Source organism: Pyrgilauda ruficollis, unplaced genomic scaffold (genome assembly GCF_017590135.1).
Source record: "Pyrgilauda ruficollis isolate IOZ18807 unplaced genomic scaffold, ASM1759013v1 scaffold71, whole genome shotgun sequence".
Classification (NCBI taxonomy): domain Eukaryota; kingdom Metazoa; phylum Chordata; class Aves; order Passeriformes; family Passeridae; genus Pyrgilauda; species Pyrgilauda ruficollis.
In genome coordinates, this window is record NW_024528933.1 from 300,602 (window position 1) to 324,794 (window position 24,193).

General features: G+C 37.5%; 1 protein-coding gene across 1 annotated transcript in view; it reads left to right on the forward strand.

Annotated features, from left to right (window-relative positions):
- Nucleotides 1-23,974, forward strand: part of TJP2 (tight junction protein 2) — a 63,112-nt gene extending 39,138 nt beyond the window's left edge. The window contains exons 3-24 of the mRNA XM_041485548.1: nucleotides 2,009-2,062; nucleotides 4,067-4,191; nucleotides 6,386-6,488; nucleotides 6,953-7,526; nucleotides 9,044-9,147; nucleotides 9,290-9,443; nucleotides 10,456-10,564; nucleotides 10,675-10,814; nucleotides 11,325-11,391; nucleotides 12,579-12,729; nucleotides 13,471-13,579; nucleotides 14,207-14,417; nucleotides 15,892-16,079; nucleotides 17,110-17,205; nucleotides 17,313-17,392; nucleotides 17,845-18,055; nucleotides 18,475-18,575; nucleotides 18,945-19,157; nucleotides 19,537-19,647; nucleotides 20,533-20,874; nucleotides 21,290-21,375; nucleotides 23,053-23,974. Of these exons, the coding sequence (XP_041341482.1) occupies nucleotides 2,018-2,062; nucleotides 4,067-4,191; nucleotides 6,386-6,488; nucleotides 6,953-7,526; nucleotides 9,044-9,147; nucleotides 9,290-9,443; nucleotides 10,456-10,564; nucleotides 10,675-10,814; nucleotides 11,325-11,391; nucleotides 12,579-12,729; nucleotides 13,471-13,579; nucleotides 14,207-14,417; nucleotides 15,892-16,079; nucleotides 17,110-17,205; nucleotides 17,313-17,392; nucleotides 17,845-18,055; nucleotides 18,475-18,575; nucleotides 18,945-19,157; nucleotides 19,537-19,647; nucleotides 20,533-20,874; nucleotides 21,290-21,375; nucleotides 23,053-23,224 (3,492 nt within the window). The 5' untranslated portion in view covers nucleotides 2,009-2,017 and the 3' untranslated portion in view covers nucleotides 23,225-23,974. The remainder of the gene's footprint in view (nucleotides 1-2,008; nucleotides 2,063-4,066; nucleotides 4,192-6,385; nucleotides 6,489-6,952; nucleotides 7,527-9,043; nucleotides 9,148-9,289; nucleotides 9,444-10,455; nucleotides 10,565-10,674; nucleotides 10,815-11,324; nucleotides 11,392-12,578; nucleotides 12,730-13,470; nucleotides 13,580-14,206; nucleotides 14,418-15,891; nucleotides 16,080-17,109; nucleotides 17,206-17,312; nucleotides 17,393-17,844; nucleotides 18,056-18,474; nucleotides 18,576-18,944; nucleotides 19,158-19,536; nucleotides 19,648-20,532; nucleotides 20,875-21,289; nucleotides 21,376-23,052) is intronic.
- Nucleotides 23,975-24,193: the final 219 nt, after the last annotated feature.

Below are 24,193 nucleotides of genomic sequence, written 5' to 3' on the forward strand. Positions count from 1 at the left end.
TTTACCGAGAGGAGGATGGAAAAGATTTCCCATCTTCTGTGCTTCTACAAGATTTGAACCTATCTGCTTGTCCTTCAGATTTTACCCATCATTTGGTACTGACTTTCATTTCTAAAAGTTTATTTGAGTTTATTTGATGAAGTCAGATGGAATTTAAATGACTGAGACTGCTCTTCAGCACAGACTCATTTTCTGCAGAGCTCAAAAATACATAGAAAAGCAGGATTGTTGGAAGGGTCAGTAGTAGGTAAACTGTTCCCTGCATGCCAGATAAGCAAGCCTAGTCGCTTCCATTTACGGCAGCATCACAGCAGTTCAAACGAAGAGTTTAGTTAAGGAGGAATTTTTCACTTGCGGCAGAGATTCTCTGTGTAAGGGAATATATCGAGTGAGCTCAGTTTCAGATAGCTGAAAGCTTTGACCTGTTAGGTGGTTAAACAGCAATACCAGATAAAATTATTTTACTACGCGATTCAGCACATTCAATACTGACCCCGAGAAACCTACGTTTTAATGCTCATAGTTATGAACACATTCTTGTCTGACCTAGACAAGTCAAAATTTAGAAATAATTACTTACATGTATTACTTTTAATATAAGCCATCATCTCCTACATCTATTTCTAATTTTCTTTTTAATTAGACACCAGAGGTTCTGGAAACTGGAAATCATTGTTCATTTTCTGGCAGAACAGTGGAAATTTAACACTGTTCAGTGTTGTAAAATTCCTGGTAAGAATGCTGAATGTTTTGCATATTCCTTCAGGATCTCTGAGCAGAACTTACTTTTGTTTTTCAATGCAGTGAATGTGCAATGTAAAATGTAAATCTCGTTTTCTCTTTGTGGTGCACAGAATCAACTGCAACTATGCAACAAGGGTTTTTTTTGCATATGAGACATAACATCCATAGCTTGCTGAGCAGTTGTGCACTGTCGGAAGTCTTACTCTGAAAATGCAAGGGATGCCTTAAAGTACAGGCACACCCTTCTTGTGTCACTTCTCTGTCTAATGTTTTGGAGTTTAGCTGACATTACTCCCTGTGATGCCTTTAAAAATACCATTAAGTCTGAACTGAGCTTCTGTCTGAGATTCAGTCTTCTGAGATAAAGGAAGACCACTTTCAGTAAAAACAAATAAAACATGTGGCTTGAGTATGTGCATGCACATATGTGCATTATGCAGTGCCTGGATTTTTCTTCTGGAATGGATGCTTTCCATTTTGAAATGTTTTCAGTGTCATTTTTCTGCAGTGCAGTAGCTCATTTTTCTCCTAGTTTTACAGGGCAGACACTGAAGGGGCTGGCTGTGTACTATAGATGCATCACGGCTGGGTGATTATTCTGTATTATATTTTAAGCTGTGATGTTGGAAAGATTTCAGGTTTTATCATGTAAGATAAAAGTGATCAGTTTTAACTGGAAATGTGGTAAAAAAAGGTATCTGAGCAGTGTCACAGAAATTGTTATATCTGTACTATATAGTGATATATTGTCTTTTCCTGTAAAATTTAATTTCTTGATGGGAACCTAAATATTTAGATATGTAATTCATAGTGGACAAAACATTTTGTTAAATCCACATGAACAAGATGCAAGAGATCTGAAGTCTAGTTCATTTTGAAAACCTCAGTTTCAACTGCTAATCTTACTGCATACTGGGACGGAAAGGTCTTCCATAAGTATTTTATATGTTATTGAATCAGGGCTATAGAATGCTAGTTGATCTGAATTAAATGCTTTTGCTGAATAAGGATTTTCCAAAAAATCAGAATGAGCTGTTAAATCAGTGAAATGTGAAGGGATTCTACCACTCTGGACGTATTCATATTTTTTTCCTTTTTCAAGAAAAATTGTCATTATTTAAAATACATTAATTTCATACTGATTCTCCCAAAATATTAGAATATGCAAATTATTTTTAAGCCTGTGTTTTAGTTGGGTAGTTCACATTTTAATTTAAATAGTTATGTGCTATGTGTTTTACTAATTGGTTTCCGTGTGCAACAGGCCCCAGGCATGGAAGAGCTGATATGGGAACAGTACACAGTGACCTTACAAAAGGTGAGTGAGTGCCTGCTATATTTTTAGTTTTCAAATATTCAAGCATTGGTTTACTCTAAATATGTTTTGCAATAGATGTCATTAGCATGTCTGAGTCTAGAACAGGATTAATTCATTGTCCAAATCAGATATGGTTTTTATTTTAAAGCTTAGTTGCTACTCATACAATAGCGCAACTCTTTAATGTTAGGAGTAAATTCAATTAACAATTTAAGTGCCGTATTTGCTGCTCTTTGGTCTTCCTAATGTCAGTTTGATATACCACATGTCAGCCACATAGCTAAATCAATTATTGGAGAGCCTTAAAAGTAAAGCAGATGGTTCTATCAAGCAGGTTGTGGTTGATTTCCAGGCTTTGTAATAATCACTGATCAGGATTCCACTGATCTTATTTTTGTAAGATACCTTAATATATAATAGTGTAGAATCCAGTGGAAGAACTCTGTTGTTAAAACTTATAAAAAGGTGGACTATAGGTATCACTTTAAAAGTTGGGGATTTTTAAGAAAAGAGGAAGTATCTCATCAAGTGGAGTCCTTTTGAATTAAGGAAAATAGAGCACTTGTGCCTGTGTCTTTTAATAGCTAGGCTGCCACACCATGGTACCAGGTATGCACTTCAGCTTCGGTGGTGGTAGTCTTCCCAGCTGTTCTGATGATCTGTGTTCAGTGAGCAGCCTGCACTGAGCTGCTCAAGTTTTGTCACAACTTCTGCAGTGAACTGAACTTGATGACCCAAGGTGAAATAACGATCTTTTCTACATAGCTTGTTTCATGTAAGAAAGTATGGTTGACAACAGGTTGGTTTTTAGGTTACAGAGGTAGACAGGAAAAACATTGCAGAAGATGATCTTAGTTCCTGTAATTTCTAGCATTTCAGATCTCTGATATTGTGTAAATTAGCATTACTTCTTTACCACAGAGGCAGACTTAGGCTACTTAGATGATGAAGGGCTACTGAACTTGCTGTATCAGCCACTACCATTAATTTTACCATTACTTGGAATCTGTTGTTTTGGTGTAAAACGCCAAACTGCTTCCTGTAAAACTAAGCTGTAGCAAGTGAAGTGCTATATTAAAAGAAAACCACATTGCTTTTTTCCTCGTCAAAGAAATAATCACTTACTATCAGCATTAGTGGAACACAAGGTGTTATATGATGAACTACACATGTTGATTGGATGTTGGGGGGAAAGTGTGACTTTAATTTGATGTATTGCTTTGCCACTATGTTAAAACATTTTGTTCAAATGTAGCATAATGGTAAGTTTTAGTGATAAGATGTGTATGTTAAATAGATAACAAAATTAAACTTGAGTGGTTCTGTGCTCCTCTTGCTGTCAGCAGTTCAGTTATACTAACAGTTCTCAGGTTTGGTGCTATTGACATGTTTCCTTGGCATTCTGTAAAGCATTTCTTTGGTTTTATGAATGCTGTCTTAAGACTCCTATGGATCTGTTATTTCTATGATGACAGGTTTGACATAATTTACATATTTAAAATAGTTGATTTTGACAGAGGATGATTATATAGACAATGCACAAGTTCACTACTTGCTCTTTGTAATCAACTATGATCTTGTTTTTTTGATTGAGGAACTACTTAGTAATCATAAGGAAGATGAGATCCTGGGAAATCTGTTCTACTTTCCCAGGCATCACTAACTAAATAGATTTACCTAACAATGAATTTGGTATAAATAACCCATGGGATGGTGAAGCAAAATGCAGACAAATTTAGTGAGTTCTTTACTTAGTTACTAACAGTCATAAGGCTGTAGAGGTTTTCAAAGACAGGAACTTGTCATCTTGCTACATGGATGTGTAAACCTAATTTCTTAAATCTAGAGGTACTGTGTGTTTCTGCAGCACTATGCATGCAGCTATCATACTTTAATATCTACTTGAGAATGCCATCACAAGAACATTCATGTTCCTCTTACTTCTCCCTGTCAAAATTCCTGTCGATGTATTCAAGTTTTGTTGTATTTGGTTTTATTGTAAAGGATTCAAAACGAGGATTTGGGATTGCAGTTTCTGGCGGCAGAGATAACCCTCATTTTGAAAATGGTGAAACATCAATAGTAATATCGGATGTTCTCCCAGGTGGTCCAGCAGATGGATTACTTCAGTAAGCACTTTTTTCTTTGTTTGGCATTTTGAGGGACATGGCAGTAGAATACATAAAACCTTTAGACAGACATGGTTTAAATCGGTGATTTAATCACCTCAACACTTGGTGCCCTCTTGAATATCTAGATGTCTTTAAAAAAAACCCCCAAAACAACATAGCAAGTAAACCCTTCATAGAGGTGTTGCTGTTTGGTAAAGACAATACATTTTAGTGGAGGTGTTGCAAAGTCTTTAACAGTTAAGTATTTTTCTTCCAAGATTTAATTTCATTTAAAGAAACAGTAGAAAAACTTAGTATCTTAAAAAAACCTCCTTGTTCCTCCTCCAGTAAACATGTTCTGTTATCAATCATTAGTTTCCAAGAATTACTTAAGTCAGGCCAAATAAGGTTTGCTAAATGTTTATTTATATCTGAAAGAAGAAATTATGGAATTAAAGAGTTTCTGTTGTCTTTCTGATAACTTCATCCTTGGTGAGGCAGCATCTGTCATGTACAAACAATTAATCTGTAGGCTGAGAGTTTCTGTCCTACATCAGTTTTTCATCCTTTGATCTGAAATGCCTGATGAGGAGTAGATGATTTGGAAGAATACCAAATAATTGTGCAGCAATAGTAAAACAAGAGAGTAGATTCTGTCCCTTTTGCTATGCATTTATTTTTGTCAGAAAATGACAGGGGAGTTGTTGTTGAGTAACTAAATAAAAGGATAATTGTAAAGCACGTAACAAATAATTTGTAACAGAAGTGCACAAATCCTACATTTTATAGCAGTGACCCCTGCACACCACCACTGTCATTCATCCTTGTTCCGTAATCATGTGTGATTTGGGAATGAAGTCATGTCCAGAAATTATGAAAGATCATAGATAAATTGATGATGGCAAGAGAATACCAAGATATTTGGGCACTTTCAGCCGAAGCACATTCTCAAGAGAAATTAAGGCAAAGCTTTTCCTCCAAATCTGGTAATATAAGTCTAACCTTCAGAGTGGATGGGTAAAACCATCCTGTCATTTTTTTGTAGGGTAAGCTGAGCACATGTAGATGGACCTCTTGGCATAATATTGCAGCATTAAGTTCAATACTAGCTTTGGATATATGAACTGTCCAGAGAGCTATTTTAATTCCTGCATAAACCTGGATGAAATTGATACTGAAATACAGCGTGCTGTTTTGGCATACTTATCCACGAACAGCAAATGGAAGGGCACAAAAAGAGGCACAAAAATCATTTTGGAGTTAGAGTGCCTTACAAATGGAGGCTTAGAGTATATAATCTTCTTATTTGAACAGAAGGTTGTGATGTGATTTGATTATAATGATAATAAAATAGTTGGTACCAAAGATTTCTTTTATCTAGCAGAAATGGCAAAGTAACCAGTAATTTGTTGAGCTAATGCTCTGAATGTAACTGGGTAGTTACCAGAATAAACCAATATAAGGAGTATGAGGAGTAGTAATTCAGTTTTTTTAAATCTTCTTCACTTTTTGCATTGAAATGCCTTTATGAAACTTACGGGGTTTAATTAATCAGTGTTATGGGGCTGTTTCCTAGAGGGTTAGGTGTTAGTGGTCTATTTGATATGCAGGAGGTCTGAAGAGAAAAGTTAGTAATCTAACTTTGGCCTGTGTTTTAGGTCAAGGAGGACTTGTGTATTATTGTTTTGTTGGGTTTTTTTTTTCCTCCCCATCACCTTTCTACAGAGTAAATGTGACCTGAACACCAGACTTTAAGAAAAATGTACTGCAGTTGTACTTGTCAATATTTGCCTAAATACTGGTATAGCTGCAGCAGTTTGAAGCTTTAATGAAATTCTTATGTGAAAGATGTCTAGCACTGGGTGTAAAACTATGAATCCTGAAATACCAAAATAAAAAAGTTTCAAAACTCATCACAAATATTCTTTAAAAAACATAATGGCAAGGTACTTAAGCAGAACACAGTATATACACAAAGACTGTGCTCAATGTCTAGTTTTTAGATGTACTGAAAGCTGTTTCTGGTATTCAGATATTGTAGAATTAATATAGCAAACACAGTTTTAAAGCAAAACTCCTGAATTAAATCCACAGGCTTCCTCTGTTTAAAAAAAAAAATAAAGGAACAAAAGAAGAAATTTTGTTCTGCTGTTTTCGTGAAGACTCCTCTTAAATCTTCTCTTTCCTTTTTTATCTCCCTTCCCATTTCCAGAGAAAACGACCGAGTGGTCATAGTTAATGGGACCCCAATGGAAAATGTTCTACATTCTTTTGCAGTTCAGCAGCTTAGGAAAAGTGGAAAAGTGGCCACCATTGTAAGTAAATTCCAAATGTATTCAGTGTACAGTGGTATGTAACCAGTCAGGATCTTGGTTTTCTTCTATAAAGAAAAGAGAAAACTCTTTATAGAGTATTTAAAGGCATAAAGCAAAGCAGTCCTTTGCCATATGTGAAGTACAAAATAATAAAGACATAGTTTCTGCAGGTGAAACAAATGGAATTTAATCAACAGTATCACAAAGTTATCTTGTTGAAAAACTGAGAATAAAATGTTTATTTTATAATGACTATTTTACTGAATAACAAGTGGTACAAAATAGAAGTTATGTGTGGCAAATTATGTTCTGCATACACAGATCTTGTCCAATAATAAATAGAATATTGTTCTTCCTTTTTTTTTTTCCCCAACACATATTTGAAACGTGAAGAATATTCATCTGTTCAATTTCACATTCTGATCTTTGATAGGAGTTTGTTTGTTTTCTATTGTACTGAACAGGTAGTGAAAAGACCAAGGAAAGTGCAGGCTGCTGCGCTGCAGAGAAGCCCCTCCCTTGACTATGAGGACAGAGCTTTAGATGTAATGGATGACCATGCAGAATTTGATGGCAAAAGTGCTCGAAGTGGCTATAGTGAGAGAAGCTGGCACAGTGGAGGGCGCAGCCAAAGCTGGGGAAACAACCTGGATCAGAGCTATAGAGATGAGCATGACCGAGGGCGCAACCGGAGCAGAGACCGTGACAGGGAATGCAGCTACAGCCGCGATCGAAGTCGTGGTAGGAGCGTTGACAGGAGCTTGGATCAAGACTATAGAAGGGATCGGAGCAGGGGAAGGAGCATCGACAGGGATGCTGGCTATGAACGGGACTACAGAGGAGACTACAGCCCACCCAGTTACAGTCATGGATCTTTATCTGATCCTAGATATGGGAGGGAAATGAGGAGTCATAGTCGGGACAGGCTTCGTTCCCGCAGTCCTTCACCTGAAATACACCACCAGCATGAGTACCTAGGACCGCAGGATCCAAATGCACCCATCAGTGTTCTCTTGACAAAAGGCAGACATAATGAAGGTGGGTATAGCAGGGAAGGAGAGGAGTCAACTTCCAGTACAGCATGGGTTTTGGTGGGGGAAAGAGAAGAACTGAATTACTTTCTACTTTTGCAGGTTAAGTGTTGACTTTTTAAACTGACGGTTTAAGTCGTTCGTACATTCTTTTTGGCTGATTTGGGATGTTTTTTGCCCAGAACCTTGAACTTTACCTTTGAACAAAGATTTGTTTACCTACATGATTTCAGTCTTTTCAAGCCATTGTGTCCGTGGTTTTCCATTTTCTCTGCCCTTTTCTCCTGATTCTGAGGGAAAACATGGATCTGATCACAATTCAGATTACATTTGGCACATCTACAAAAGGGTTAGCTAGAAAGGCTAAAGAGTAGACTCTGCCTTTAGTAATATGGTTTGTTTGGCTCTGGTCATTAAAGAATACTGAAATAGCAGCAGCTGATACATAGAAATAGCAATATTTCAGCCTTTCTTTGCTGAATATTGAAGTGTGTAAATGAAAGCCAAAAGCTTGACCTTTTTTTTCCACTGTGAAATAAAGACTTGTGCTGGAAAGCATATCTGAGATTAGGTTGTATATAATTTTCTGTTTGGGGTTTTTTCTGGCGGGGAGTGGTAGTTTATTTCTGGAGGTGTTGGAGGTGATTGTTGGTTTTTTCCTAATCTGCCCTGTTTTAATTTTGACAATTTTTTTGCTAATTAAATTTTATACACAGGAGCTAATCTCTCTTTTGTATTGGCTCTGGCAACAGTCCTTTTTTCTCCTTCCTCTACTTCCTCTACATGTAATGTTTCCACCTGTAAAGATAATGCAGATATATATACAAATAAGGAGAAATACAAGCTGCATTTGTTAACTTTTATGTTTAGCTATACCATAATAATCTATGCCATTCATATGGATACTTTGTAGACTTGCTGAAATGTGGTGATATTTTAAAGCAGGACAACATTCTGTTGTTCTAGGATGCATGTTTCTTAAGGATGTTGCCTTTCTTTTTAAGTATCGAATATACTGACCCAAGTAACTTAGATCACAGGGAAAGGAGGAGGCAGGAGAATAAGAAAAATTCCTTTGCTTGAAACAACCAAGGCATTTCCTGGAGTACAGACAGGACAGGGTCAGCATGCCGCAGCTGATGAAAAGAAATACTTCTGTTAGTGCTTTTTGACCCTTTTCCTGGCTATGCCATGCAAAATACGAATCAGAGGGAAGCTGATCTAGTACATTAATAAGCAGCTCCAGAACAAAGGCATTGTTTTGCTGCTGAAGGTGCAGACCAGTCATCCAACTGTAATTGGATTTGGGATATTGCTTGTTTATATTGTAATGGTAGCACAGGTATTGGAGACAACTTTTTTTTTTTTTTTTTTTTTTTTTTTTTTTTTGGCTTTTTCTTTTCTTTTTTTTTTTTTTTCCTCTCATGCTATAATGGTGTTTGATGCATGAACACTGTGCAGTTTTTAAAACAATGCATCCTTGCTCATCTTTTAAGCTACAGTGGATTATCTTCTTGGTTCCAGAGTATGGACTCCGTCTTGGAAGTCAGATCTTCATAAAAGAAATGACCCGTACTGGCCTAGCAACCAAAGATGGCAACCTTCATGAAGGAGATATTATTCTCAAGGTCTGTTCTGGTTTTTCTGCTAGCAGTTTGGCAGGCACTGGTTATAGTGGTTATTCTGAACTAAGTCATGTTGTAGGCAAGTTCAGTATTAAACTTGAGCACAATGTGGACTTGTTTGTCGTTGTTGTCTTTTTGTGTCCAGATCAATGGTACAGTGACAGAGAACATGTCTTTAGCTGATGCCCGAAAATTGATTGAGAAATCGCGTGGGAAACTCCAGCTGGTTGTTCTCAGGGACCGAAAGCAGACACTGCTCAACATTCCTTCATTGAACGACAGTGACTCAGAAATGGATGGTGAGGTTTAATGTGGATCCAAAGTTCTGGACTCTGGCATGGACAAAATGGAGCTTATATCGTTTTGCTGGGGTAGAGTGGTATTAGGTTCTTTAAGAAAAACAATGAAACGCAAACAAACCTAATTAATACTGAGTTAAGCAACAAGTTCCCTTCCTTTAGGTGAAAATAGTTTTGTAGTAACCATATTAACATTAAATGTAGTAACATTTTAGGAAGGGACAAAGATAGAAGGACCGATGTTGGTCTGGCCAAATCTTGGAGCAAGCAAATCAGGTGCAGTAATAAAATTTTTAAAACAACTGCTTTGGACTGGTCTCTCCTTCCGAGGACATTAACATTCATGGCAGCATTCAAATGGAGGGAAGAAATGTCTGGACAAGAGGAAATTAAGTGACCCTGGATAACTAATTTCTATTCCCAGCACCTGTTCTATGTAAGTGTGTGAGCTGATCTTGCTCTCAGCCTGATCTTGCTTTGGGAAGAGCTCAGAGTGTTTGGGAGAGCAGGATGTTACATTATGTGGAACAAGATACTTGCTTTCCTGGTGTCAGAATGCGGGGTGGAACTTCCTGTAGGTTTTACTGTGAAGTCTGAGGTGCAGGTCAAATCCAAGAGCCTTACTTCCTACTGCTACTCTTACTTCCTTTGCTGCTAAAGGGCAGTGATGTGGGGACTGCTGATGTGAAGGTGGTCTTTGGTTTGGAAACCTCCATGACACTTCAAATCAAGGCCTGCTAGCACTAGCTAATGCATGTGTGATGTGCTCAAAGTAGTTGTGTGATGTGTGTTTGTTACAAGTTGTGTGAAACTTTCCTGAAATATTTTGGGAGGATGGAGGGGTGGAAGCACTAAAAGGCACTTTTTGACTCTGTCAAATCCAACTTGAGATGAGAGTGGGCTGAAATGTTCAGTGTATCCTATATCTGAAAACTTCATAAATACAAATGCTGATCAGGTGAGCAGATAACTTAAGCAAATCCTGCATGTCTTCATTTGCCACTCTTTACAGATATTTCTGAAATAGAGTCAAACAGATCATTCTCCCCTCAAGATGACAGATCACATCATTCTGATCTAGATTCACATTCATCCAATGAAAAACTGAAAGAGAAACCAAAGTAAGAAATGTTCTCTAGTCCATTTTTCTCATGCTTATCAAAGAAGTTACTCAAATATATGCATTCTTATCTGATTTCATCATACTTTTTTCCTTATTTCTTCCTTTTAGTGCAAAAGAGGATCCCTCCAGTAGGATGTCCAGAATGGGAGCAATGCCTACTCCATTCAAATCAACTGGTGACACTGCTGCTTCTGCTGCTACGGCTGTAGACTCAAACAAGGAACTGAAGTACCAAGATGACCCAGCAGGTCAGAGCCTGAAGGTTTTGGTTGCTTTTTTTCCCCTGGCCACAGAATGTCCATTCCCTCAACTGTGTTGACAAAGCTGGTATGCTCTTCATGTCAGTCCTACCCTGACACACAGAGAAGAGGTTTGTCTTTGCTTTGTGGTGCAGGCAAGAAACACCTGATATTTTTGACAGCAGTTGCTTATTAGACCTACCACCTGAAAAAAGCAAATACACTCTTAGAACATCTACTGTTAGACTGTTGCCCTAAGCAGACAAATGAAATCTGATCTAGCTTGCCTTCAAGAGTTGTATATCCCTTTCTTGAACTCTTTTTTTCTTTTTCAAGAATTAAAAAAATAGAAATAAATGAATTTTAGTCAGACATGCTTGATTTTTAAATTGGTATTAATCTTCGGCATGGAGGATTTGATTGCTATCTGATAGGTAAAAATTACTGCCATTTATAACTTTTTCAATATCTCAGTAACTTCTCTTCTCTTGTCTTTTTTTTTTTTTTTTTGACATTTAGTGGCTCAGCCAAAAGCAGTTACACGAACAATTCTTAAACCCAGCCCAGAAGATGAAGCAATATATGGGTAAGGTGGTACTTGCTGAGATCTTTTGCACTCCATATTCTTCCAGTGACCAGTGCATGGCTGGCTGCCAGTGTGTGGCAGAAACCCTTGGCTGCATGGGTTTCTGTTCTTTCTCCCTTTTGGTGATGATACTCCCTTTATAGCTTAGTGACAAGAAGAGGTGACATGGCTTCTAGCTGATGATACTTGAGATCAACTTAGTTTTAGAACTATGTGCCTGGGATCTACCTGGAAGATATAGGACATCCTGTATTTCTGGGCTTGCATGGGAACATATGCAAGAGTTTTGTTTTATTTTATTTTTATTAATAGGAAATCAATTTACATGTTTTCTTTTGAGAGTTTCCAAATACAGAAATTGAAGGAATAGGAGTGTTGGAACTGTAAGGAGAAGCCTTAAGTTTTGAAAATGTTCATGGCTTGGTGTATTGTTTTAAATGAAACCCTTTCTGGGTCGGACCCTGCATATGTTGTCATTGATGTGCAAATTAATCAAGTGATTATTTTGGTGAAGCGGAATTTATAATACAGGCTTAGGGTATTACTGAGAATGGCTGACAGATAAGTAATGTCCTCTGAGTTGGAAGGTCACTCAGTCATGCAGCTTTTCTGACAGCAAAAAAACTGAACCTAGTCCAGTAGTTTCTCCCACTGCAATGTGAAGGGACTGATTGTTAATGTCTCAATAGATTGTACTTGAAAATATTTCTCATTACAAGAAAATTTGAAGACTTCTAACAAACATGTTACACAGTAAAGAAAATAGTGTCAGTTTAATTCATATGACAGTTCTTTAAGTTATAGAAGAAAAAAACCAATGAGTTTGATTACTCATAACTCAGTGTGTTTTCACAGAAACCGCAGGTGTTCATATGACAGAGAATAGAGTAGGTAGGGAGCTACTTTGGGGTTTCAGAAACAGGCACCTGTTTCCCTGCTCAGCAGGTCTGTGCATGCCACTTAGTCACTATTCCTAGTTCTTTTTCCATTCTGAAAAATGCAAATTCCCTGCTTCCTGCTTTTACTTTTACCTCAGTAAATATAGCCCATATAATGAAAGAAAGGAGGTAAGAATATTATTAATATAATATTGTTAAGGGGTTGTGATTTTTTCTTTTGGCATCCTAAAATTGTTATTTGCTTTAATATCTGGCCTTACTTCCTTTTTCTGTTTGTAAATCCTGTAGTCCTAATACAAAAATGGTGAGATTCAAGAAGGGGGACAGCGTGGGTCTGCGACTGGCTGGTGGAAATGATGTAGGGATATTTATTGCTGGAATTCAAGAAGGTACCTCAGCTGATGAGGAGGGATTGCAGGAAGGAGATCAGATTCTTAAGGTATGAGTATGTGTCCCTGAAATGCAAATTTCATTTGCTCCTCTTACTGGAAATATGGAAGAAATTATGATCTTAGGAATCAAATTATTGCTTTGCAAGGGTGTATATGTGGTGGGGGGATCTTACAGAAATGAATTCTTGAAGGAGCATTGTATACCCATTGTATATATAAGCTTTAGTTTGTTTATAATTTTGTGGAAGCAGTAGTTAAATTTTAAACAAGAAAAATACTGCAAGATTGCACAATAAATTTTTTGAACAATGTTTCTTCCTAGTCTTGGAGGAGGAAAAATAGGGGCCAAAAATTCTTCTTTCATCTTTCTCCAGTTTATTTGGGTTATGGTGATTTATTTTTCAGGTTTCTGATTTATATCATCTGTTCCACTTAATCACTTAATTCTGCTTTTTTTTTTTCCTGAAAATTCACATGGAAGGTTAATGTAATTTTCCCTCTACCTCTTTTCTCTTGCCTCTTCTAGAGGCTGTTAAAGTTGAAGAAACAATCTAGCAGTGTACAACCAGACCATTTTATTTCAGGAAGATTACTGTTAATATCTGGAATTAAATATTAACAAGAGACAATAATTTATTTTTTTATAGATAGATGGATAGAGATATATAGATATATGTAAAAATAATAAGGGGAGAGAATATTTAAGATTTTTCAGATGAAAGAAAAATCTGTGGTTATTCCTTTTATTGTTGATTTATCAGTGGTTGTGGGATTTTTTTGTTATGTAGGTAAACACTCAGGACTTCAGAGGCATTGTTCGGGAAGAAGCTGTTTTGTACCTCTTAGAAATTCCCAAAGGTGAAACTGTGACGATTTTGGCTCAGAGCAAATATGAAGGTAGGTGCTTTGAAAAAAATGTGTGTATATCTATGAATCTTTTAAGCTGTGCTTTTTCAGTGAAACCACAAATAATCTCTCTTGTGCTTATTTTTGATAGCATTTTAGTGTATCTCCTTTTCACTAGTTGAGAAGATAGCTGTATTCCATACATACAAGGCTGCATGTGTGATGTGTTTTTCAGAGTACTTCTCCATGTCTTTTATTATTAGCAAATAGCAACTCTTAATCCTGAGAAGTGATAAGGTACTGCTTTTTCCTCTTTTTTTGTCTGTAGCAGCTGGGAGAAGATCTGCTGTGCTTTGGCAGTCGGAAGGCATTTGGTCAGCAGAAAATGGACAATTTTATTCATGAGCAGTTAAGGAGCAAGAAAAGCTTCTTGCTTTCCTTTTGGGAGACACAGCCTGCTGCAAGACTGTAGTAGCATAGCTGCCTTTTGCCCTGGAGCTGTAAGGGCTATGCAGTATGGAACACTCCTAATAAGAGTGTGTAGGGGAATGTAGATCTGAGTTTTTTCATCTTTCGGAGCAGATGCTTAGAATTTCAAAGCTATATTGGCTAGAATCACAGCTTAATCTTTCTTTCAGGTGTAAAAAGATACAAGCTAAAATGGAGGTCTTGTTTTAGTCTACAGAGACATCATGGCCTGTGGCAGAGGAGATTCATTCTTCATCAGGAGTCACTTTGAGTGTGAAAAAGAATCACCACAGAGCTTAGCATTCACCAGGGGGGAGATCTTTAGAGTAGTTGATACACTGTATGATGGCAAACTGGGAAACTGGCTGGCTGTGAGAATTGGAAATGAACTGGAAAAGGGCCTCATTCCAAATAAGAGCAGGTAAGGTGCCACCATGTCTTCCCACCCATTGTTAGAAGTAAGATTTTTTCCCTTCACCAAGTCATTTTTGCTTCCTATGTCATATCTTTCTTCCTTTCTATTCTCTTCTACAAGAATGAAAGAATTGTTTTGTCTTCATTTTTACAAGAATTGTGCTTATAAAAACTGCATATTTTAGAACCATGGCATTATGCAAGGAGTCAGTGAGAGAGGGTGGTGTTACCTACATGCCAGGTCACTATTCAGAGCACAGACATAAAGCTTCTGTCTCAGCAATCAACCAAGCTTTGAACAGTAGCTGCTTCAGTTCCTCTTCCAGAAAATGGGTGGTGGATCCTATTTTTTTTAGGTTTTTGCTTTTTTTCCCTGCCACCTTCTTTGTATGTTCACCCTCACCAGATCAAATCAAAACAAACAAAAGACCCTGATGAAACAAAAAAACTAAACAAAACCCTTTACCTTAGGAAGCTCATGACTCTTTGTGCAAGAATACTCTAGTGATTAACCTTCAAAAGAATTCAGTGCTTGAATTTCTTATGTATATCCTTGTGGACAGTGTTTTAAGTATGTATTCTGAGACAGGTTTTTTTTTGTTTGTTTGTTTTGGTTTGGTTTTGGGGGATTTTTTCGTTTATTTGGGGTTTTTTTGTTGTTTTTGTTTTGGTTTGCATTTTTTTGTTTGTTTGTTGGTTTGGTTGTTTTTTTTTTTTGTAGCTGTAGTCTGTATTTTTGTGTGAAATATTGAGCGAAGCACAGCAACATTTTTGCTTAAATATGCTTTCCTAATCAAAATGCATAGGAGGTTATAATAACTGTTTAGATGTATACAGTGCATAAAGCTATTAAAATTAATCAGACAAAAAAAAGCCCTACAACCACAACCAGACTGTAGCTGAATTTTTAGACTGCAGCTTTTAAGTTCTTGAGTGTGGTTATGATTTTATGATGGAAGAAAAAGCTCACAATTACAGCATGCACACAAGTTACAAAATATGCTTCTTGTGTGACTCCCTTGTCTGTTTCCTGGTAGGTACATTTTCTCCTCTCTGTTAATTGGTCTGACCAAACCAATCTTTGTTTCTGTGCTCTAGTGACTTAACTTTTGAGGCCTAATGGAGAAGAGAATAGTGACAGTAATTACTTAGGCCTTCAGTTCTGAGTTGCTCTCTCTCACCACCTCTTTGCATTTGCATTCTTTTATTTACACTCATGTAAGTGATTAGACCTCTGGACCTCCGTAAGTGTAAGACCTCAAGACTCATCCCTGCCCAGCAGCTTGAAGCTGTGGCAGGTCGGAGCATTGTTCTGACGATGTGTTTGCTCCAAGGTGAGGGCACCTGAATTTATGTGCTTTTACCTCCACTCCTTTCTGTCCATCTGGCAACTTACCTGTTTGCAAATTCAAAATCCATTGTTCAGTGAAAGCACCCTTGCCCTCCTTGACTACTTCTGAACTCCCTGCTTTCTCTGTCAGAGCTGAACAGATGGCCAGTGTTCAAAATGCCCAGAAAGATGGCTCAAGTGATAGGGCAGATTTCTGGAGAACACGTGGCCAGCGATCTGGAGCAAAGAAGAATCTGAGGAAGAGTCGTGAAGATCTGACAGCTATTGTATCTGTGAGCACAAAATTCCCAGCTTATGAGCGCGTTCAGTTGCGTGAAGGTGAGATGGCTTTGAGCTGGCTGCCCATTTATTGCTGGTTGCTTTAGCATCGAAATGTTTGGTCAGCTAACAAAGTGATTTCTAGCTACTTCTAACTATGTTAAATTAGAACAACAGGAAGGGATGACATTTTTTCTCAGAATGGAGATTTCTGGATGCTACTAATTAGTCTATAAGAAAGCTTTTTTACTCCTTTAAATGGCTGTTGTTCTTTCTTGCCTCCAAAGTATACCTGCCAGTTTGAAGGTTTAAAATGAAAAAGGAATGAAACAGCAGGGCTTTGCTTGTTTCCTCGGATTCTTCTTGGCTAGCTCTGAAAGCACAATCCATACGCCTGAGATCAACCTCAGTCTTCATAAATAGCTCTTCAACAGTAGGTTCAGAGCAAATAGAACCCAAGTATTTTCAGCAGTCCAAATATAGTCATGGCTCATGTGGTCTATCTCCATGATTGTAAACTAGCTATATTACTAGTGGTGAGCAGATCAAGCTGATTTTCTGGGTAGTAGCATATGACAGTATTCTGCAACAAAACAAACTAGTAAAGAGTATTTTAAAAATATTCCAGATGCCAGGATGAAGACTTGGGGTAATGGCATTCCCCCATTAACTCTGAGGACTGTGTTTTCACTTGCTTCGACATGAGCAGTAACATACTTCAAGCTGCATTGCAGTAGATCTATAATTTGTGTCCTTATTCACACAAAACCCACTGTGTTAAGGTTCCTGTAGTTTTGATGGATGGAAAGATAAATGAAGATCTGTACATTTTCAGATGTAAAATATTCTAAATACAATTCCACTAGAAGGAATAAGAAAGCTGTTAATGAAAACAGTCTCTTTCTCAGCTGGTAAAAGTAGTTTTCTCTGTTACACTGTTGCACAAACCTCTGAGAAATAAATTTTTTTAAATATATTTTTAATAACTTCAGCTTAATTCTCACCTTTGCATAGTAACTGAAGGTCTTCTATTTTATATATAAAGCTAGTCTTACCATATTTCTCTTTTCTCCAAATATTTTTCTTCCAGCTGGTTTTAAGAGACCTGTGGTGATATTTGGCCCTATTGCAGATGTCGCTATGGAGAAGTTGTCAAATGATTTGCCTCACCTGTACCAGACAGCAAGTAAGTTGTCCTCTTAGTGTCTTTTTCATCTTTAACTGAGAGAATGGATAACCTAATAATCACAGCTGCCTGGCCACTCTAGATAAGCTAAAATGTTGTCTTTGCAGAGACAGAACCCAGAGATGCAGGTTCGGAGAAGTCAACTGGGGTAGTGCGCTTGAACACTGTGAGGCAAATCATTGAGCAGGTAGGGCATTCCTCTGAAAATTGCTTATGCTCAAAGGCATGGTGTTTGATTTGTTTGCTCCTGGAACTTTCCGAGTGCTCAGATTTTCATTGCATCTATTTCTGTAATAAGCTTAATGATAAAGCTGTTTTGAAGTTGTTCAACAGCAGTTTTAATAATTTTTGTAACTTTGAATGTGATATTAGAAACTACATTTTCCTTCTCAAGTCCATTCTAAATTTGGACAAAGGAGAATCTGTTTTGATATATGCTTTCTGAATTTGCCAGAGGCTTTACGGTCATACAGTGCTCTTCTTGCTCTTAACATTCTAAATATGGTATAACTGTGGGAAGACATTCACAAGTTGTGCTTACAACAAAACCAATATCATGGTTTTTCTTAGGATCCCATGTTTCAGTCACCTCCACTTGTTCCCACATGCACCACATTGACTGGTCTTTCTTGTTAACAGGATAAACATGCTCTGTTGGATGTCACTCCTAAAGCAGTGGACCTGCTAAATTACACCCAGTGGTTTCCAATTGTGGTCTTCTTTAACCCAGACAGTAAACAGGGTGTGAAGACCATGAGACAAAGGCTATGTCCTACATCAAACAAGAGCTCAAGAAAACTTTATGAGCAAGCAAACAAACTGAAGAAAACTTGCTCCCACCTCTTTACAGGTAAGGAAGAATGTTTGTTTAACCTGTTGACTAAGAGAGTATTGTATGGGACTGTGTAAGTCTCGAGACATCTACTTATTACTCTGCATATTAACTCAAGCAGGCTGGAATTAAAAGAGTGTGAAGGTGTGGTCATGAGTAATGCCTTCCTTGACTTCTTTGAAAGTTCCTTGTTCTGCCAAATTCTAATGGAAAAGAAATTGTATGCTGGTGTACTGCCATTAAAATATAAGTGATTTAATAAGCTTAGAAATGGACCAACAATAAAGCAAGAATACCATGCTTCTGTCAGTGATATAAATGAAGTGGCTGTTTAACATTCTCACATATTTAAACCAGAAAGTGTTAAACAGCAAAGAATGGATAAAGGATTGCATTACATTTACCATTTTATACACCTTTTCCTTCAATTTTTACAGCAACCATTAATTTGAATTCAGCCAACGATAGCTGGTATGGTAGTCTGAAGGATACAATTCAGCAACAGCAAGGAGAAGCAGTATGGGTGTCAGAAGGAAAGGTAAGCAGTCACTCCATGCTCTCTGAAGCTGTACAAATGTTTCAAAGTATCTCTTGCCAGTAAAAATTGTTGAAAATTTCATTTGCCAGTGGTCAGTAGGCTAGACAAGTAGTCAGTTGATGTATATCTCTAACAAAAGAAATTTATTATTCTTTCTGTAACACTTTGGAGCTTTCATCACTAATGCTGGGCTAGGGGAGAATGATGATGAGGGATGAACTTATACAGGACTTTTCGTTGCAATTCTGCATTAGTTTCTTTCAGTTCCATGAAGTCATTCCTAAGGGCTTATTTGGCCTGACATTTAGTCTTAACTGGACTTTAATTTATTTAATCTTTGTTCCTTACTTTTTACTGACTTTTCCCTAGATGGATGGCATGGAAGATGACGCAGATGATCGTATGTCTTACCTTACTGCCATGGGTGCTGACTATTTGAGCTGTGACAGCCGACTGATCAGTGACCTAGAGGATACAGATGGAGAAGGTGGTGCATACACTGACAATGAACTTGATGAGCCTTTGGAGGAGCCAAGGATTTCATCTGTTAGCCGATCCTCTGAACCTGTGCATCACGAGGAGGTGAGATGATTGGATTTTTAAATAAGACTGAACTTTCGGCTTTCTGAAAGCCCTTTATGTATGGCTTAAAAATCAGAGGATTTTTTTATACAGCAGCTTTACCTTGCTTCTGATAGTGTTTTAGATCTACACTAAGGGGAAGTGAAGGGGAAACTAATAATAGCTCTACTTTTCTGCCTGAATTTATAGATTCTAAATTTATAGATTTCTTGATGATGTCTCATGACCTTGAACTTTTCAATTACATTTGCAATCGTTGCAGTCAAGTTGCTGGCAGTCTTTTGACTGCTGGTTACTGTTCCCAAAATTGTAAACTTGAGAGAGAGAAAAATGATTGAATGACTGACTACTTCAGTGATTTTATCTCTTTCTTTCCTAGAGTTTAAAAAAGTTTACTCCAGAACCAAGGGCTCAGTTGAGAAAAGCTGGTAGCAGGGAGATCCTTAGAGAACCAAGTCCACCTCCAGCATTCAAGCCTGAACCACCTAAGGTAAATTTGTAGAGACAAATCTGAATACAAACATCCTCTTTCTGGAGATCTCTCCAGGGTGGCAGATTGGAAAGAGCAATAGACATGGTTGGACACTAGAAAACATTTTAAGTGTGGACAGAAGAAATGACTGAAAGTGTTGCAGGATCAAACAGAAAGAAAACTTTTTGGATAACAGTTCTTCTCAAATACATGTGATCTCCAATATGGAATAAGAAAGTAAACTCCTTTTTGTATCTACTAGAAAACTGAGAGGCACTTTTTAGCTGAGTAAGATCAAAAGTAGGCTAATCACCAGGAAAAACATATCTTGTGGCTATTACTGTGAAGCACAAAATCAGAATCTACCACCTGACCATCACTAGAAATTTCTGTTAACTGTTTGGTCAGGAATGATGCAAGAGGGAAAAAAATAGCTCATATAATCAAATATTCAAAATACAGCCCAAGTGTGCCTTGACAATGAAGATAGTGTAGAGGACATGCACAGTGAAAACAAAATCTGTATATAAAACACTGGGTTCTGTGCACTTCTGAATTTTAGGTCATGATACTTCACATTAAGCAGTAGTGAAAAATTATTTGGGGCATCAGTTTTCTCTGTGGTGTGCTCTAACACACGTAGTTCTGGTAATCCTTAACAAATAGGAGAAACAAATGTCTAAAAAGTCTAAATGTCCTGGTCTTCTACAGGCTGATGTGTGGTCTATGAGCATATGCCCAAAATGTTGCAGCAGTTCAAACATCTTTGAAAGGTTACATCATATGAAAATTGGCCCTAATAAATACATAGACAAAGTGATTACTTAAAGAAGGTTAAAGCCTTCTTTTGAAACTAAAATTATACAGTTACTGATGCAAACTTTCTGGGTTTTATACTTGCAGGGGAAGTTACAAAACAGAGAGGATCCATATGACTTCCCCAAGAACTATGACTCCAAGTTGAGTAATGTTGCTGTCAGCAGTGAGACTTCAACTGTATCAGCTAAACCACCACCACCACCTGTTTCTCTGAAACCTGCCTTTGGGCGTCCTATTCTGAGAAACTCTCAGCCAGCAGTCCTGCCTGCAGAGGAGCAGGAGGAGGAGGCAAAGTTGGAAGAGGAAGGAAGCGAACAAGAAAATACTCCAAAATCAGTACTGAGGAAAGTGAAAATATTTGAGGAGATGGATCACAAGGCAAGGATGCAAAGAATGCAAGAGCTACAAGAGGCCCAGAATGCCAGGGTATGAGGAGACGCCTTTCCCCCTCCTGTGCTTTGTGCCCTATAGAACAGCCAGAGTCCTGGATACTGGAAAATCATGCCCTTTGCATTGTGTTGCTTATGGAGGGAGGAGTTTGGGAAACCACACGCAGAGACATACTCTCACTTGTTGTGTGCATTTGTGTATAAAAAGAGGTCATATTTTAAGGTTTCCTGTTGTAACTATAAAAACCTGACTTATTGCTTTTGGCAATCCATTGTTCTCAAGTGTGCTTTGAATTAGTACTCTAGCAAAAGATGATATAATTGTAGGATTATCAATAGGATATTACCAATTTATGCTTTAATTATTTCAGATGGAGCAGTGTCCTGCTAGATCCTAGATCCAAACATAGGATCAAAAAAGAACAATTATTTTCTTCTGCTCTCTTTTAAAGCTTGAAATAGCCCAAAAGCATCCGGATATTTATGCAGTCCCTGTCAAAACGCAGAAGTCAGAACAGAGCTGGCCCCAGCCAATGAGGTAAGGTGTATCCAGTTCCAAACATTCTGTCTCAATTTTTGACTTTGCTGGCAGGAGGAAAACTGATCTTGCTAGTTTTTGTTCATACAAGTCATCCTGCCTTGGTATATCATTTTGTTGTCATTTCAAAGATGCCTCAAAAATTGTCATAAAGGTGGGGCAGAATTTTAGCAAACTCTTCAGTGAACTCATTTCAGGATTTTTTTTCTCTTAGTTCATTTATAGCAGGTTCATGTATAGTATTTGAGTCATCTGGGAAGAAACACTGTATTTTACTGAAATATTTGCAGAGACAGTTTTTTGCCCCAATCAGTGTTACAGAAGCTGGCCTGCATTCATGTCCTCTGATGTCCATTCTACCTGCACTAGATACTTGTTGACTGGTAGTCTATCCTAAAAAATATTTGCTGTTCTAATAACACTTAATTACTTAAATGCTTCTTCTTTACAGATATGTAGTGTGGCTAGGTAAGCTAAGGATGAAAGTTGATACAGGTGACCCATCAAATCTCATTAAAATAGTCATCTTTCATTAAATTTCAGTAAGTTCCAGATAGGGCAACCACTGTGTCATCTTACCCTACACACTGCAGATTTCTAGGACTTGACAGCTATGCAAGAGCTAACACACTGCATGATGGATTTTGTCTTCTGCTCTTCAGGACTCTTAATTTTTTTTCTTGCATCTTAGCAATAGCCAATAGAAATGGAACTTTTTTTCCCTAATGAGTCAAATGCTTTGATGTCATTGTAAATAATCTAAGATGCAAAGATGGAAAACTGTTATTTTCTGGATTTCTTGGCTCAGAAAAGCATTCTTTTTATATAGCATTGGAAGCTTTATAAAAGTAATGAAAATTAATTTTTGACCATGTTCGCAGAGTGTTTGCTTACATGTAGAAATCAGTGTTGTTGGCTTTTTACAGGAGTGTTAATGATTGGTCTAGAAGGAAGTGTTTGATCCCTGGGAAAAAGATGTAAGGAGAATACCATCATTTTTTTCCAGAGCATGGGTTGCAAAAATCATGAGTTTGAAACTGAGGAAATACCCTGCCTTTACATATTCTATTTTTCTATGTCTGATTAATGTCATGTCAAATGTGTAGCACCATACTGTATAAAAAGTGAATGTGGGGGTTATTTCTGCCTAGTTCTAAGGCTAAGTGCTTTAGTGAGAGCCGTGATTGAAAAGGCTACCAATTTGAGTGAAAAGGCTACCAATTTAAGAAATATCACATAAGAAGTCTTTGGACTTTGAGACAGAAAACTGAGGATGCAAAAGAAGAAGGAGGTGTAGAAAAAATTCTGTGCAAAACTAATTAAGAGAGATGTCGGGGTTGTAGCAAGGCTGGAAGCCTCTTTGCTCAGGGAATATAGTACTGTGAAGCTACTGATGTCTCTGTGTGAGCAGTTTAAAATTTGAAATTTTTCCAGGTAGATTGAGTACTTCAAATCTGAGCAGCATCCTCCAGCTTGATGGAAGTAAGATGCCTCTCCAGACAGGTTTACCATAGTTACGCAGTTCTTTATTGGCTAGCAGGTTTTTTTTTCATTTGCTCCATCTGCCTTTCTAAGCTGTATGTGGCCATAAAGCAGATATTAAGCACAACTATTTTCCAGTTTTTCATAATGGGAGTAGACATGGTCTCTTTCTCTTTCCTTGTTCTGCTATGTTAGCTCCAGGCCTCCAGAACCCCAGAAGGCTCCTGTTAGACCTTACCTGGAGAACCGCGTCAGTTACGGCAGCGATGCGGAGGAGGAGGAGGAGGAGTACCGCCGGCAGCTGGCAGACCACTCCAAGAAGGGCTATTATGGACAGCCATCCAGATACAGAGACACAGAATTGTAGGCTTGCTAGTATGTCCATATCTAACACTCTTCTGAGGTTTCTTCCTTCGCAGCCAAAGCGGAACAGTAATTAGCCTTGAAAAGCTGTATTTTTACTGGGGGTGGTGTTAGAGGGTACGCTACTCAACTCAGACATATCTATACACTGGAACTGGAAGAGTTCGTTTTTTGGGGATATTATTTTGTTAGTGTCTATGAAAAGAAATCACTATTGCCTGAATGCTGTTGCCTGTTTTATAAGGACCAAATCCTTAAAGTTTATGTTAATTCTTGGCATTTTCATATTTTAATATAAGCCCCCCTTTTTCCTTTTTATTAATGCTGCCTTTTTGGACTGTTCTGCTGTGTTATAAAAGTATGATCCCAGAGATACACTTCTAATGCAATAGAACTAAATGTGAAAGTGTATTTGAAGAACAGTAAGTGCCTTTAACAAGAAGCATCTGAAGCTGTTTGTTTTGACATCTGATACCTGGTGCAAAGCCATAACACACTAAAAAGGGGATTGACTGTTTTACCTATCTTTATTTTTTATCAGTTTCATGGTAACAATTTTCCTTGCATGTTATTTTTCTAAGTTCATAGATGCATATGTGATATTCATAAATACTGACTGTACATATTAAAGGTGCAATTGACTGGGTGGTTGGAAAAGACTGGGATGTGCTTAAACAGAGAAAATGGTGTAGAAAATTCAGTCACATTAAAATTTACACAGACTGCAAATAATAAAGTATATATTCTAGACAAACCTTTGTGTATCTCATTTTTCTTTTCAACAATATTAGTCTAGAATTGCTGACTTCCATGAGTACACTGTTTCAGTTCAGGGTCTTCTCTCCTTCTGTTCAAGTAACTGGGAAACATCACTATTGATGTTCTTCAAACTTTTCTGAACATCATTGTAAAATCTTCTGTGATTTAAAATTGGTGCAAAACTATGGAGTTCCTTCAAGGTACTTCTAGAATT